Consider the following 15,525-nt stretch of genomic DNA (forward strand, 5'->3'; position numbering starts at 1 on the left):
ACAGAGGCTGAACCTGGGTCTAAGACGTTCTGAAACACTGTCAGTAAAATAGTTGTCCAGCACACAACCTCCCCAGAAACATCACACACCTGTCGCTCCCTGTCATGCCCAGTACTAACACTGATAGTTGGATGGAAGCTCAGCAGAGAAGACAGTAGGCGTTCTCATCCTCACTCCAGACAGTCGTTTTCCAGAAGTGTGTTTTTTTTTTTTTTTTTTTTTTTTTTTATCCGACAGCAGTGATAGCGAGCCGTCCTCCGACACCTGTGGACTCACCTGACCAGCCCCGATGTTCCACCACCTGTCACACCCCGTTTTTTAAGTTTGCACCTGTTTGTTTCTTGCTCTCCTCCTCCCTCCTCCTTCCTCCCCCCCCCCCCCCCCCTCCCCACACTTCTCTGTGGATGCCCCTCCCCTCCGACTCCCTGTCCTCCTGACCCTCTCGCAGGCGCCACTCCCCCTATAGGACGCTTGAGCCGGTGCGTCCGCCCGTTGTCCCTAACGACTACGTCTCGAGCCCGACACGCAACATGGCGCCCCCCCAGCAGAGCCCTGCACGCACTGCATCCGTTAATCAGAGGAACCGCACGTACAGGTACCCCCTCCCCCGCCCCCCCTTCCTTCCCAGCATGCCTCTCTATACTTCTGAAACACGCCCCCCACCCCCCCACACCCCTTTCCCCTCCTCCTCCCCCTTTCTTCCTCTCCTCTCCTAAGCAGCAGCACACTTAAAATGAGAGAACATGCCTTGCCCCTTCTTCCTCTGTGAATTGACCCCTTCTGACAGTTTGTCCGCCCCAACTTAGAGACTGTAATCACTTTTACTCCCACCTCCTTTTTCTTTTCGCACCTAATCTCACTCACAGATTTGACCAACGTTAACAGGTCCAGCTCCCAAGGAATGTAAAGATCCCCCCCACCTGTACCTGCTCTCCTCTTCCGCACAGATAAATGAGGACGAGGTAGAGACTGAGAGCTGTATTTAGCACGGCGAGACGCAGGTTCCTATGGTAATAGTCGTTAAATAGGCAGCGTCGCCCCCGCAGTCCTGTCAACCCAATGTCAGCTCGTCTCCCAAGAGGAGACTCTTTTCTTCCCCGAACACGCACAGATATTCATAGATTCCCCTGCCTGCCGTGACAGAAGTAAAAGCACGGGGTTTGTGGCGGGTGGCGGGGGGGAGGGGAAAAAACAACACGGAAAGTTTTGTCAGTGCGCCCATCTGTTCCACTTAGAGGCACCGAAGGGTCCGATGGCCGGATGATTTTTATTTATGTTTTTGGGGCCGGATCTAGATGAGACGATTTTTTTCCCTGACTCTCCTCTCAGCACGAGTCTTTACCTCCACCGCTCCATCCATAGCTCATTTTATCCATCTCTCAGCCATGCGCTCTCTTCTGTCTTCACCAAGTCTGCTACATGTGTCTGGACGCTTCCTCCTTTTCATGGCGTTTTTTTATTTTTTTTTATATATATATCTCTGTCTTTTGTCTCTACTGCGTCACCTGTCAGAGCTCAGTGTCATGTGTCCTTGGTGAGGCTTCCAGCTCCTTTTTATCGCTGTGACATGGTCATTCCAAAGGCATAACGGCTCATGCAAACGCATCCGATGCTCTTGGGAGGGGAGGGGAGGGGAGGGGAGGGGGAGGAGGGGTGAGGCCGCACTGACAGTCTGGTCGGGGTTTAATAGGAAGCCAGGCGACAGAATAGGACCTGAACGCGCTGAACTCAGCTGAACTGGACTGTGCTGCTCTGGCCTTGGCTGCACATCCAGCATTTTGTTGCAGTTGGGAACACGAGAGACGGGATAATAAAGATTAATGAGGTGAAGAGTTTCGTTCCAAAATGAGATGTCCACCCTTTGGAGGAAAATAACACTTGACTGCTCGAATAAAAGTAAAGCACGTTATGGTTCGCTATTAAGTTTAGGAGTCATCTTAGGACCTTTGCCTGCAAAACAGGACAGTTGGAGGATGGAGACTCATCTATGTCCTTGAAAAGTTGATTGAATTACAGGAAGCGACATTTTGCCAAAATGGATCGCGTTTTGAAATGAAACCCTTCTCATGAAGAATGATGTGAACAGGAATGGCGAGGCCAGTGCAATACAGTCGCAAAATCCGCAGTGTTTACCAGAGGTTCTGAGTGTGCAGCAGTGTGTGTGTGTGTGTGTGTGTGTGTGTGTGTGTGAGCGTGTGCATGTAGTCTGACGTGTGTGTTGCTGCCCTCCCATCAGCAGTGGGAGCAGCGGAGGCAGCCACCCCAGCAGCAGTCGCAGCAGCAGCCGGGAGAACAGCGGCAGCGGCAGCGTGGGCGTGCCCATCGCCGTGCCGACCCCGGCCCCGCCCACCGCCTTCCCAGGTAACGTCCCACCCCACCCCCCGCCTCCCGTTTCTTCCCCGAGCAGGTGGATCTCAGCACGCCTGAAACTAGCGTGATTAAGCTCGACTAATCTGTGTTCAGTCTCCAGGGTTCCTACATTAAGTCTGGAAAAGTCTGAAATGGATTTGATCGGTCTTGAAAAAGTCTGGAAAAGTCTGGAGAAATACTTTGACTGACTGCTAGAACCGCTAATTTTGCATAATTGTCGACCCACTGCCGTTTCATTTGTTGTAGTAAATAATAATCTTCTGCTATGGAGTTATGCGGCCTTCTTCAGTGATTTTCAGTTATGTGCCATCAAAGCCCAAAAGTCTCCAACAAAAATATAAACGCAACATGCAACAATTTCAGAGATAATACTCAGTTAACGTTCATATAAGAAAAAAATGATCCAACTGAAAGAAAGTCGTGGATATAAACAAATTTATGCACAAAATTTGAGAGGAATAAGCTTTTTTGTGGAAATAATTACGGGATATTTTATTTTATTTTGTGAAACATGGGACCGAAACCTGTTGAATTGATGTTTTTGCTCAGTTTAATGTGAAATCAGCTGCTGTAGTGTTTGGTTAGAATAAAACCCTGCAGACTTTTGGGCCTCCATGACACTTAACACTGTCAGCATTCTTCATACTGACAACCGACATAAATCCTCAACTCCGGTCAAGAAATTAAAGTCTGGAAGAAGCGAGGAATTTTGAAAAGGAACATGTGTAGGAACCCTGGATCTAGCTTCACTAGAACCCTTTCCTCCCCTCTGACTGTTATCTTGTCTTTACCTCCCTCTCCTCTCTTTTCCCTCCTTTCCTTATCTTCTCTTTACCTTTTCCGCCCCCCCCCCCCCCCTCGCCTCCGACGCCGCCTCAGGTACAGCCCCCGCCCCCTCCAACCCGGCTAAGCCCCCCCCAAACACCGCCACCTCCGCCACCACCCCCGGCCCCCCCACCACCGCCCTAGACGGCCCCCCACAGGCCCCCAACCCCCCTGTAGAGGTCCCGCCTGTGCCCCCGCCCCCTCCCCAGCTCCCCGCCTCCGTGGCCCCCACTAACACGGGCCCCGCTGCTTTCGGCACCCCCGCACAAGGTGAGTGTCCCCTGTTGGGACGACCTCCGAAGCTCACCCACCCACATCCCGCCTCCCCGGACGTTTCCCATCCACAGGCATGTCGTCACCCTGGATGTTTCACTGGTTGTGTCCGACAGCTCACACTGCCAATTGAGTTTTTTTGGCCTAGAAAGATGCTAGGAGATAATTATAAAGATAAAGATAATTGCAGAATAATTAAGCCATTTGCTGGATGCTTTTATCCAAAGCACCAAGCATCTTTGGAACAGTTTATACTAGGGCTGCAGCTAACGATTATTTTCATTGTCGATTAATCTGTCGATTATTTTCTCGATTTAATCAATTAGTTGTTTGGTCTATAAAATGTCAGAAAATGGTGAAAAATGTGGATCAGTGTTTCCCAAAGCCCAAGATGACGTCCTCAAATGTCTTGTTTTGTCCACAACCCAAAGATATTCAGTTTACTGTCATAGAGGAGTAAAGAAACCAGAAAATATTCACATTTAAGAAGCTGGAATCAGAGAATTTTGACTTATTTTTCTTAAAAAATTACTCAAATCGATTATCAAAATAGTTGGTGATTAATTTAATAGTTGACAACTAATCGATTAATCGTTGCAGCTCTAGTTTATACAAACTTTGGAGCGTTTATTCCTTTACTTTGGCTCGTTTGGTCAGGTGAGAATGTCATTGGGACTCTGGTGGCACCAAATAACGGCACAGAGACGCCTGGAAATGCGAGTCTCGGTCCTCTTAACAAGAGAACTGTGGTGGGATTTGTTGTGGAGTGAGAAGGAAATGACCCCAAAACACAAGGATTTATGGGAGTGAGGTCCATCAGGCTTAGCTAAAGTTGCAGGGACTAGCATCAGATTTGTTTTGACTCCTCCCACTGCCAAAACCTCTAACCTGGCAGGATGACAGGTCGCTAAAAACTCTGTCCAGTAAACAAGCTATTTATGAGTAATGTGACTTATTTTTTTTACAATCCCTGGTTCACCTCTAATTGGGAGTCGAAACGACCCAAAACTGTGGTTGGACCAAAGAAAACAAACTATGGGTGTGATTCTTTTCAGTCATCCAGGTAGTAAGATTCCCAAAAAATACATTTAAAAAACAAAATCCATTGGGCTTAAAATGAAGAGTTGAAGACGTTTCACCACACATCCGAGAGGCTTCATCAGTTCTACTTAATGTTTTTTTTTTTGGACATTAAAGTTGATATTTTTGGTCTGTTCCTGCTGCTTCCAGTTCAGCAGGCAGTGTGAGCTTTCAGACACAGCCACTGTGTTCTCTGCTTCCCCATTCACAGACGAATCCTTCCCCCAAGGTCTGCGCACTTAATCAAAACATGATCACAGTTGCAATGTTGACGACTTGAAATTTCAAGGTTGCAACATGATGCGTTTTTTTTTTTCTTAGTGAGGAAGGTATTCCTGAAGGCTTCAAGGTAAACGAGGTATTCTGCTGTAGAATCTGTGGCCTCAAAAGTTGCACGTAGTGGAAAATTATAACATTTTATTCAAACGTCAAGCAAATCCTAACCACTTAAATCTCATTTTGTCACCCACCAAACATTGTTTTTTTTTAAACATTTAAGCATTGAAAATTTTGAAATTGCCTCGTGCAGTTCACATCACAACATGGAGCAAAAATAACTAAATTCTGTCTGTAAATATTTAGACAGTGACACATTTTTTGTTGTTGTTTTGGCTCTGTGCTCCAACACATTGGATTTGAAATTAAACTATGATAATGAGGTTAAAGTGTAGACTGTCTGCTTTAATTTGGGGGTATTTACCATATCCATATCAGGTGATAAGTTTGTAATAAGTGTAATAATAAGTAATGTGTTTGGTTAATGTGCAGCCCTACTCCCCTCCACTCCTGAGTCACTATTCATCACTGTGGCTCCGCCTCCCTCAAACCTCCCATCTCTCACTAATGGATTCTCCCCTTTCCGCCCTACATGGCGTCTCATCAGCTCTGTGTGTGTGTGTGTGTGTGTGTGTGTGTGTGTGTGGATGATGATCTTCTGATGTTTCATGCATGGGCCATTTGGTGAAATGCTCACCGTATGAATTCTTCATTCATGTGTATTTATTTTGTTTTGTAGTTCTTGTGTGTGAGTTATATTATGTAGGTGGGAACGGATATGACAGCAAGTTGTGTATTGAAAACTCCCAATAGGAATATCAATATATTAACAATTACTGAGCAGTGCTGCTGTCCGGGTTGGGAAATTAACACCAGCTAAATTTGACTTATGGCTGGTAAGTTATTCTACTCCACCACACACTTAGTCTTGTAACCTGGGGCTACCTTTTCTGTTGTAAAATATTTATTTGGCTGGTAAAATAATGAAAGCGGGTGATGCATTATGGAATCCATCAAAACTGTGGCTGCTGGATGAAAACTTCCCAATTCCTTTATATTTCATGCATATGGAGTCATGGAAAACCTGTTTGTGACGTGTCCTTTATTTATTGTTTATTAGTGTCTGGCATTTCCACGAACTCATCTTTTTGGGAATTGACAGAAATTGGTTGATATTCCCAGATGCTACTATGTTTTAGACAGTTTTTACAATGAATTATCCCCCGTTGTGGCTTGGACTCTGTGTCATGAAAGATTTTTTTGTAACGTAGGAGACAGTTGGAACCGCAACAAATTCGGTTCAGTCACAGTAATGCTTACAGTGCATGCATGAAATAATGCTGGAGTATTTCTGTAAGAGAAACATATCTCACACCATTCAAAAACCAAGGTAAAAGGTGTTATTAAATTTAAAGTCCCCATGAAATTAATTCCCATTGCCTTAATTTCCTGGAAATCAGTGTATTTTTAACGATGACCTCATGCTGCACCAGGAGACGTAAATAAAAACTCCAACCAATAAAACCATCACAGATTTTTGAACTGTCCCGCCCTTCCCATCAAATCAAACTGCCTTTCTCTCCCTAACTGATCTCCCATTGGTTTAGACTTTTGAATATTTCCTCCCTGGGTTATGTCCCGCAACACATTAAAAGAAAGAAAGAAAGAAAGAAAGGAAATGCATCAAATAAAGGAAATAAAGCCTTCAGGTCACCAGTGGGACAACGAGCCTCTGTCCCCTCCCTTGTTAAATCTCTCTCTGCTGCCCCCTGCTGGTCTCCCCTCCCAGGTGCCCCTCAGTTCTACAGCATGAACCGCCCGGCTCAGCCGCCCCAGAACCCGCCGGTGGGAGGCTCCCTGCCCTACCGCCGGCCCTCCTCCGTCACCGGCCAGCCCAACCTGGCCCACAACCAGAGCCAGCTGAACGGGGGACCCCACTTCAACCAGAACCAAGGTACGCACCCCGGGCCGCCGTGTCAGCCGCAGGTCAGGTGAAGTGTGTGTCTGCAGGAAGTGAATAACGGCCATGAAGTTTGGAGATTATACACTGGGCTTTTAACAGGTTTCAGGGGTCCAGTGGCCATGATGCTTGAGTCTTAAATAACCATGTAAGCTTTATTTACACGGCAATTCAAAACATTTAATGCAAAACACTGAATATATTTTGCATCGTTCACTGTATTTTCACTGTGATAAAAACAGAATCGGATCAAATCTAAAACAGTAGACAATGTTTCCTCATTGTATGCAACATAGGGCTGGGCAATAATTCAATATTATCGTTTATCGTCTTTCAGTGGAATCATATCGTGATGATATGAAGATATTTTAATATCGTGACACACATTTCTGCTGTCTAGATTGATGATGACAAGCAAATTTTACTTAAAAAATCTGATAAAATGAGGTATGGTAGGAATATTGTTTGTTTTGTTTGACATCATAGCTAACATTACATTACACATTCGGTTCAATGAGATGAACATTAATTTGATTTTGCATACATGAACCATATCATGATATATACCGATATCGAGAAAAATCCTTATGATTATCATGATATTGATTTCAACCATATTGCCGAGCCCTAATGCAACAGGGAAAGGGGAAGAGGAGGTGACATTCATTGCAGTCCAAAAATGGGGGAACATAGCAGTGAAATGCATCACTATGCTAAGTTTCATTAAAACCTGATCTGTGGTGTCCAAAATTGTCCCTCCAAACGGTGATAAAATACAAGGATAAAAAGCACAGAAAGAAGAGACAAAACTGATAATCTGCAAGAAAAAGGCCAAAATTGTTTTGAGGTTTTAACTGTATAGATATGGACCTAAAGTTGAATCCATGTAACTTGGAACATGGAAAATGGAACCTGTGAAACTTGAGATTCATTATTGTCCATGGTAACACTGAGGCTTTCGTCCTGGTTCTGCTGCACAGATACACAGCCCCATACCTGAGAATAGATGTCTGTGTTTATTTCTTTCCTCATGAAATCAACATTCCTTCATTTTTTTAAGTCCAGCTTTTCTCGGAGCCTTTATGTCTCAGAGGGGGCGGAGCACCAGGGTCTGACTCTCTGCTGTCGTTTACCTGCATCTTTTATGAAAAGATCTCCTGTCTGTTTTTGTGCTCTGTCGTTTCCCATCAGTGTAACTGCCTTCACTAAACTTCACCTCTTCCTCCTTTCTCTCTCTCTCTGCACCTTCACTCCTTCTTTTGCAATCCTTCTATCTTTTAAACTGTTTTGAGCGCCAAACCTATGATCTTTATGTATGTAATATGAATTTATATTGAAATGGCAATTTTATTCTATTCTATTCTTATAAACACTATTCTTATGTTTTGTCTACTCCACGCTTTAGACTATTTAATTTGCACAATGATGCAAAGTAATAAAAAAAAAAGTAAAATATGTTTAAAAATACAGTAGAGGGGGAAAAAACACAAATTTGTTCAGGTGAGATTAAAACAGTTTACCTCAGAAAAAAGATATAAAGATGCTATTCTTATATTTGTTCTATGCCATTTTTATCTCTATTATATGTTTTCCTATATATTGTCTATTTTATGCAATTTTTTTTACGTCTACTGACAGACTTAAAGTCTACTGTTAAGTCTACTCTATGCTTTTCTCATTGTCTCTATTGTCCTCTCAAGTGTGACATAATTATTCAGCCCAAATAAGTGACTAATGGTGAAATGGATGTTAATGCCTTTAACTACGTCCAATATTCATATTTTGCTATTTTCACCTCTGTTATGCATGTTTTTATTTATTGCAGTTGATTATGATGGATTTTTAAGTTACAAGAAGAAAAATACAAAACTCACTAGCCATACTTTGCTTAGTATAATATTATTTCACCCGTTTTAAGAACAGAACAATTGTCAAACGGGATCCGAAATTCCCATTTATTTTCACCAAAAAAAAATAGATCCAGATTGAATCCTTAAGCCCTGAAATGACGACAACACTTGAGAAGACAATTACATGTTATTAGTATATCTGTGCTATACTGATATTATGTCGACTCTATTGTCTATTCTACGCTATTCTTCCATCTGTTCTGTTTTATGTCTCTTCTACGCTATTCTTAATTTTTATTCTAACCTCATATTTTGTCATTTCTGTGCTGTTCTTATGTCTGTCCTACACTTCCCATGGTGCCCTCTCTCTCTCGCCTCCCTCCCTCCCCCCCCTCCATCACCCTGTATTGGTGCTGTATTGGTGGTAGCAGGCCCGCTCGCGCCCCCTCCCCCCTCCATGCAGATCACGCCCCAGCTGCCTCTGATGGGCTTTGTGGCCCGAGTTCAGGAGACCAGTAAGTGGCTTTTAGCTCCTCCATCCCTCCTGCATGACCTCCGTTCGTTGGTTTGCGACGACCCCCCCCCCCCTCCCCTCCACCCCAGTGAAATATACTGGAATATTTTCTCATCGGAGAGAAGGGGCGGTCAACCTCCAACATAAGCTGCACCCTGGATCCGCTGTCACCACATTCAGGATTTGTTTCGCCAGCTTTCTGTGTCTTGCTCATGAATTTTTAATAGGCAAATTTGTCAAAATGACGGCTCTGGACACACAATGAAATGATATTACCTGGGTCTACTTTCCCCTGTGTTTATTATATGTGTTAGAAGCAGGGCAAGAAACTTAATTTCATCCATAAAACACAAAGGTTTGTTTGATTCAAAGCTCCCCAGACATTTTTAGTAGTTTACCTGTCAAAGCCAAAAATTAAAGATGCCACACGTGTCCTTTTAACATCTATAACTCATTACCACATTAATGTGAGACGTTAGTATAATGACTGTAAACAAATGAGATCATCGTCTCCACCTTGGTCTCATTTGTTTACTGTACTTATAAAGAGGTATCACAATTAACTGACAATGAAATATTGATGTTTAATAGTGTGACACATGGCACCTTTAACCTGTTTGTCTGGGGCGCATGCCAAAGTAGAGGTGAGAGTTTTGAACAAGCTTTTCAAAACAAATGACTAGTTGGTAATGACGGGTCCGTTTGGCAGCAAGTGTTGGTGGTTGACCGTTCACAAAGAGGTACTGTATGTCTGGTAAACGGTGACAAATATTCTTCTGGAGTGAAGCAACATTTTAAAGCATGATTTTGAAATATGGTGCATGTTTGAGTTTGTCCATGAGCATGTTTACGTGTGCATGTGATTTTCATGTGCTTGTCCTCACTCCAAGTAATTTAACCATGAAGTTCCTTTGCATCAATTTGTCCAACTTTTGTCCCCGTTGTCGACTTTAGTCTTTTTCCACCACAACAACACCGCTCTGTACCTGACTGTGCTGTGGTTATGGTACAGTGTCAGTACCATGCTGTACCTGTACTGACCCTGCTGTGGTTATAGTACAGTGTCCTTTGGTTTTCCATTGGAAGACTGAGAAGTTATGGTCCTGGTTGTGTAGGAAAGCAGAATGCGGAAACCGGCATGTAACCCTGCCAGTACCAAATATATTTGGTGTTGTACCAGCATGCTTCAGTCTGACTCATATGGAAGTGATGTGTGAAAAACATTCCATACAGTGGCTTGGTACACAGAGTAGGGCTGAGCGATATACCGAAATTTTACCAAAACCGACCTGGGCAAATTTTCTACACGTCAGTGTGTTCGGTAAATACATTTGTCAAGTAGCAAACTTTACATAAAGGGTTTCATATGTGTTGCTTCAGTTAAACTGAGAGTTGCGCTTCAAACATAGACTGTAAAAAAACAAAGATGGACGTAGTGAGTGTGACGTCACCCAGAGGTTTCTGAAGGGCCGTTTTGAAGCCAAACTGAGACCAAAACCTCTTGTGGAAAATATGTATTGACTTTATATTTTGAGTGAACTTGGGTTGTGGTCCTATTGACTTGAATGGAGTTGGGCGTTTCGGAGTCTTTTTGGAGCCGGCCTCTAGTGGACGTTAGAGGAATTACCACCTGCAGACACTCCCTTATTGGCTTCAAAATTCACCTGTGGTTTTGGCCGCTTGGCTTCAAAGTAGCAGAGCGAGTGTAGAATCAGCTGTCAAGCCAGACAGAGGACAGACTAAGACAGGAAGTAAGGTGGGTTTACCTTCAAAGTAAAAGCATACTTTTTATATTCATGACGCTAATTGTTAATATATTTCTGCACCGGGGTTAGAAAAGTAAACAAATGATTGTGTCATTTATTGTTATCGAGGTAAATGTGACAGGATGTAGTAATATGAACACAGAGGGATAAACGTGTAAATGTTCTCTTAACACATCCAGCATGGAGCCTGCACTTCCTGGTCCTATCTCACATGCATGGGAATGCCCGTCAGCCATCAGTGTCCCTAACCAGTGGCATCTTATTTTGCTCGCCTTTCCTCGCCTCTGATTGGTTGTCCCTTTCTAACTTCCTCTAGTCTCGGACGTGGTGCCGCCGCCCCCTCCGCCCGCTGAGGAGCCGGTGTTTGAGGAGCCCACCCCTCCCCCTCCGCCGCCGGAGGACTACGAGGACGAGGACGACGAGGAGGAGTCGGCCGTGGTGGAGTACAGCGACCCGTACGCCGAGGAGGACCCGCCCTGGGCCCCGCGCTCCTACCTGGAGAAAGGTCCGCCTTCACCGCTCACTCCTCAGCCACTTCGTTTTCATCACTAACCTTAAAAGAAAAATTCACTCAAAAAAATCCACTTCAACACTGTTAAAAAATAGCAGTAAACATCAGGTTTTGGTGTCAGTCCCTCAGAATCAAAGAGCGAGGGCTTCTTTCTAGAGCCGCCATTTTGCACCAAGAGACGTTCAACAATCATACAGGGAGAAATCCATCATAGAAGAGCAGAGAGACCAATTTCTCCACCCACAGGAGCAGGAGATAGAACAGAATGCAATGCAGCATCAAGTTGGGTTTTGAGTAAGGGGTTTCTTTGGCCAAGTTTCTCTGGATGAAAGCTTCGGCTAAATGCCTAAAAAGGAAAATGTGAGTCAGAGAACTATTGATGGCAGGGCTTCAGCCAGGCGGCTCCTCTGGCTGTAACAGTGCGGCGCCCTCTAGCGGTTTCAAAGCTCCACATCTGTTTTGTTTACAGTTTGAGTCATGTAGCCTCTTATCCAGAGACACATAATGAGGGCAACAGTAGAATAAAGTCAAATTCCTAGATCACCAATTTTACAGACATCTAATTATAAGCACTGCAGGCGTCACAGTGGCCTGACGAGTCTCACTTCCATAGATATTGAGTAGATTATCAGTTCAGTCCTTTTCCTGTTTCCTCATTTGTAGTTTGTATTTCTTGTTATCTGTCTATACAGTTTGAGCTTGTTCTTTGTAAAGCTTCTATCCAGAGTGACTTTCAGTGAGCAGGTACTGGTCCAGTGTCTTGTTCAAACGCTGCAACAGGACACACTGGCAGTCTCTCCAACCACAAAGTCTCCCTGCCACTCTGTGACGAACCTGTTGGTTAAAAGCTGTATAACTTTTTAACTTGATAAATCCCTTGCAGGTTTCCAGCACAGGTCTGGAAAAATACAGAAATATTGTTGTTCAGTCCTGATTTGCGGCCTCAAATTGGGCTTTTTTTTGTTGTTGTGAAGAATAACAACAAGCTTGTGTAATGGGTGAAATGTAATCCTACTGTCCAGCCACTATCGGCATACTTTTCAAATCCAGTTAAGATCTGGAGAAAGTGTGGCACTTTGAAATGGAAAATACGTAGGAATCCTGAGTTTAACTTTAAAGCTTTCTAACTTTTTACCTTGTAATTTGCAGGTTTCCAACATATGGAAAAATATTGTTGTTCAGTTCTGATTTGCGGCTTCACATTGTATTTGTTGCCGACCCTACTGTCATTTCACATGCTGGGATTTTTTGTTGTTGTGAAGAATAAGAATAATCTTCAGTTGTAGTGTCCGGCCACTATCTGCATACTTTTCAAATCCAGTTAAGATCTGGAGAAAGAGTGGAGCTTTTAAACGAACTCTACGTAGAAATCCTGACTTTAACTTGACTCGTCTTTTTTCCATCAATACACTTGATTGACGACTGATTGTTTGCCCCCCCCCCCCTCTAGTGGTGGCCATCTACGACTACGCCCGGGACAAGGAGGACGAGCTCTCGTTCCAGGAGGGCGCCATCATCTACGTGATCAAGAAGAACGACGACGGCTGGTACGAGGGCGTGATGAGCGGCACCACGGGCCTCTTCCCCGGGAACTACGTCGAGTCCATCATGCACTACGCCGACTGAACACCCCCCCTCCCCCAACAGACGAGGAGGAGGAGGAGGAGGAGGAGGAGGGGGAGGGGAACCGAGGGTGAAAGGTCAAAGACTTTGATCAGACAGAGCATGATCACTTCCGGGCAGAGAGAGAGAGAGAAGAGAGAGAGACGGGAAGAGGAGGAGGAGGAAGAAGAAGCAGTTTTTAACACATGACAAACTGACGCCCGGTCATTCTCTCGACATAGTCGCCATTGTACAACAACCACTACTCTAGATATATCCTTCCCTGTAATATTTCTTTCTTTATTCCTTTATTTGACTGAGGAGGACCGGACGGTGTTGGATTTATTGTATTTTGGGAGATTGTTTTGTGTTTCGATATAAGGCCACATAAGACATTTGTTTTGCTTCATTATCCTCCTTTTTTTATTTTTTTCTTCCAGTTTGCCCTTATTTTAAACAATATTTATTTGGATTCTGTAGTAGGATATACGGTGAGCAGGTAGACGAGTGCTGCTGGGAGGATTTTCAGTCGGGTTTTCCCCCCTCAAGTACAAAGAAAGGGCTGGAGGAGAACGCCTTCTTCTCACGCGTGTACATTTTCTCCTAAACACTACCAGAGACGTTTTAGAGTCGGACACTATAAAGCAACGACGATATCCTCGGGTTAAGACTGTAGTTTCTTGACAAAACCGTGTTACGATTCTTTTTGGGGTCGGGAAGCTCGGCTGGGAGCGTGCCAAAGCTGACATTCACTAAGATAAGCACATATATAAATGTCTTAAAAGGTGACACACACACATAAGCTAGGTATTAAGTGGGTCGCGGATGTCCGGAAGCAAATAGAAACGAAAGCCCCAAGAGTGCTGTTAACGGAGATCATCGCCTTTTTATTTTTGTTAGTTTTAAAGAGTTAATTCGATCGATCTGGAACAAGCAAATGTTTTCCGAAGTCGTTTGCTACACGCTTCATTTTGCTGGCCGGTGTGTGTTTTATTTTTAGGGCGGGAGAATCGACACCCGGCCCTCAATTTAAGAGAAGAAGAAGAAGAAGAAGTCGGATCCTCAATTGCACAATGACCTGGACTCCCGAAGTCTTTAACGTTAACGCCTCTCCAGTTCCCCGCGATGAATAATAGAAGTATAATAGCCGATTTCGCGAAAGCTAGACATCCAGGTCGCTCATTCGCAGTGTTCATATGCATCCCAGACGAAGAATTTTCTTTTTTTTTTTTTTGTTTGGTTGTTTTTGCTTTATTTTTCCCCCCTCCCGCTACTTTGAGGAGGGCGTTTTAAAACCAAGGGGTCCAGAATCGAGTTTTTGCTTGCAGAGCGGCAGGCTGCATGTTTCGACGAGGAGTTAAAAAAAAAAAAAAAAAAGAAAAACAAAACCTTTTTTCTTTTCTGCTCTACTGATGATTAATGTCTTAATATTTTTAGATATGGTGTGGTTCTTTGGTTTGGTTTTTGATATTCACCCACAACGACGACGACGCATTTAGGTCATTTCTAAGATGCTTGTGCCATATTGAAGTGTGTGTTGCTGTTAAAAGGTTATCACTTCATTTGCAATAAATTGGCCAGAGTGGGGTGGATTGTCGTTGAACTACAAAAATCTTTTTTCTTTCTTTTCTTTTTTTTTTTCCTTGAGTTGTTTTAAATTGAAAGCACATACATTTGTAGTAAAAAAAAAAAAAAAAAGGTGTAGAGTAACTGAGATGAAATAATATAAATGTGAGATGTATTACGTCCTCAGAGCGGGACTTATTGAATATGAAAAAGCCAGCCGTCGTGTTGAAATGGTTTTAAACGTCGCGAGCCCCCCGATACTTCTAACGCCGTCGGATCAGTCGTGCGTCTCTCCGTACGGAACTTAAACACAGCATACTAATTTCCAATACGCTTGGCTGTTGGGTGTTTCCGAGGGCTCAGTGCTTGTATGTATGTCAGAATCTTTATTTTCTATTAAAACAAAAAAAAAAAAAAAAAAAAAAAGATTTAACAAGTGGGTCTGTATGTGAGTCTTGCATGCCATTGTTCTTATCTGTACTGGTGTCCCAAACCTCCGTGGCGCGATCACCCATTCTTTAAAAAGACAAGCAGCCCTGCAACTCTGACCAGGTACCACCAGCCTCATCCAAAGAGACTGTACGACTTTACTGCGATCGAGAGGAGCCGTCATTACGTCAGTGGTGAAAAATCATGTGTGTAAGATAGTCGTGAATCCTGCGGGCCGAGAAACCCGACAATTAAAGATTTTAAACACTAAATAAAACTATTCCGTAAAAACACTCGAACGACAACGCTAAAAAAAAAACAAAAAAAACGAAAGGTCCTCGATCCTCAGGATTCACGGTTCCCTGGAATCACAGACGTCCCTCGGGACGTCGAGTTTAACAGTCCATAATGCCATTGTGTTGCACAGTTAAAGTTGAATTGCAGAAGTATCATATTTGTAAAATCATGAGAACAAAGACAATAAAATTATTAAGATTTATTGG

At 43.7% G+C, this 15,525-nt stretch overlaps 1 protein-coding gene across 1 annotated transcript; it reads left to right on the forward strand.

The window, feature by feature from the left end:
* Positions 1–448: 448 nt before the first annotated feature.
* LOC139647211 (abl interactor 2-like) lies at positions 449–15,521 on the forward strand (the record flags this gene model as incomplete). Its single annotated transcript, XM_071523076.1, has 7 exons — positions 449–595; positions 2,237–2,361; positions 3,250–3,465; positions 6,614–6,778; positions 9,063–9,149; positions 11,231–11,419; positions 12,876–15,521. Coding segments are annotated over 7 exons (1,105 nt in total), but the record flags the coding sequence as incomplete, so codon positions are not given.
* Between the last annotated feature and the right edge of the window lie 4 nt (positions 15,522–15,525).

This window comes from Centroberyx affinis, unplaced genomic scaffold (assembly GCF_046629955.1).
Source record: "Centroberyx affinis isolate AG114_WGS23_722 - 3 ecotype Tasmania unplaced genomic scaffold, CSIRO-AGI_Caff_v1 ptg001062l_1, whole genome shotgun sequence".
Classification (NCBI taxonomy): Eukaryota; Metazoa; Chordata; class Actinopteri; order Beryciformes; family Berycidae; genus Centroberyx; species Centroberyx affinis.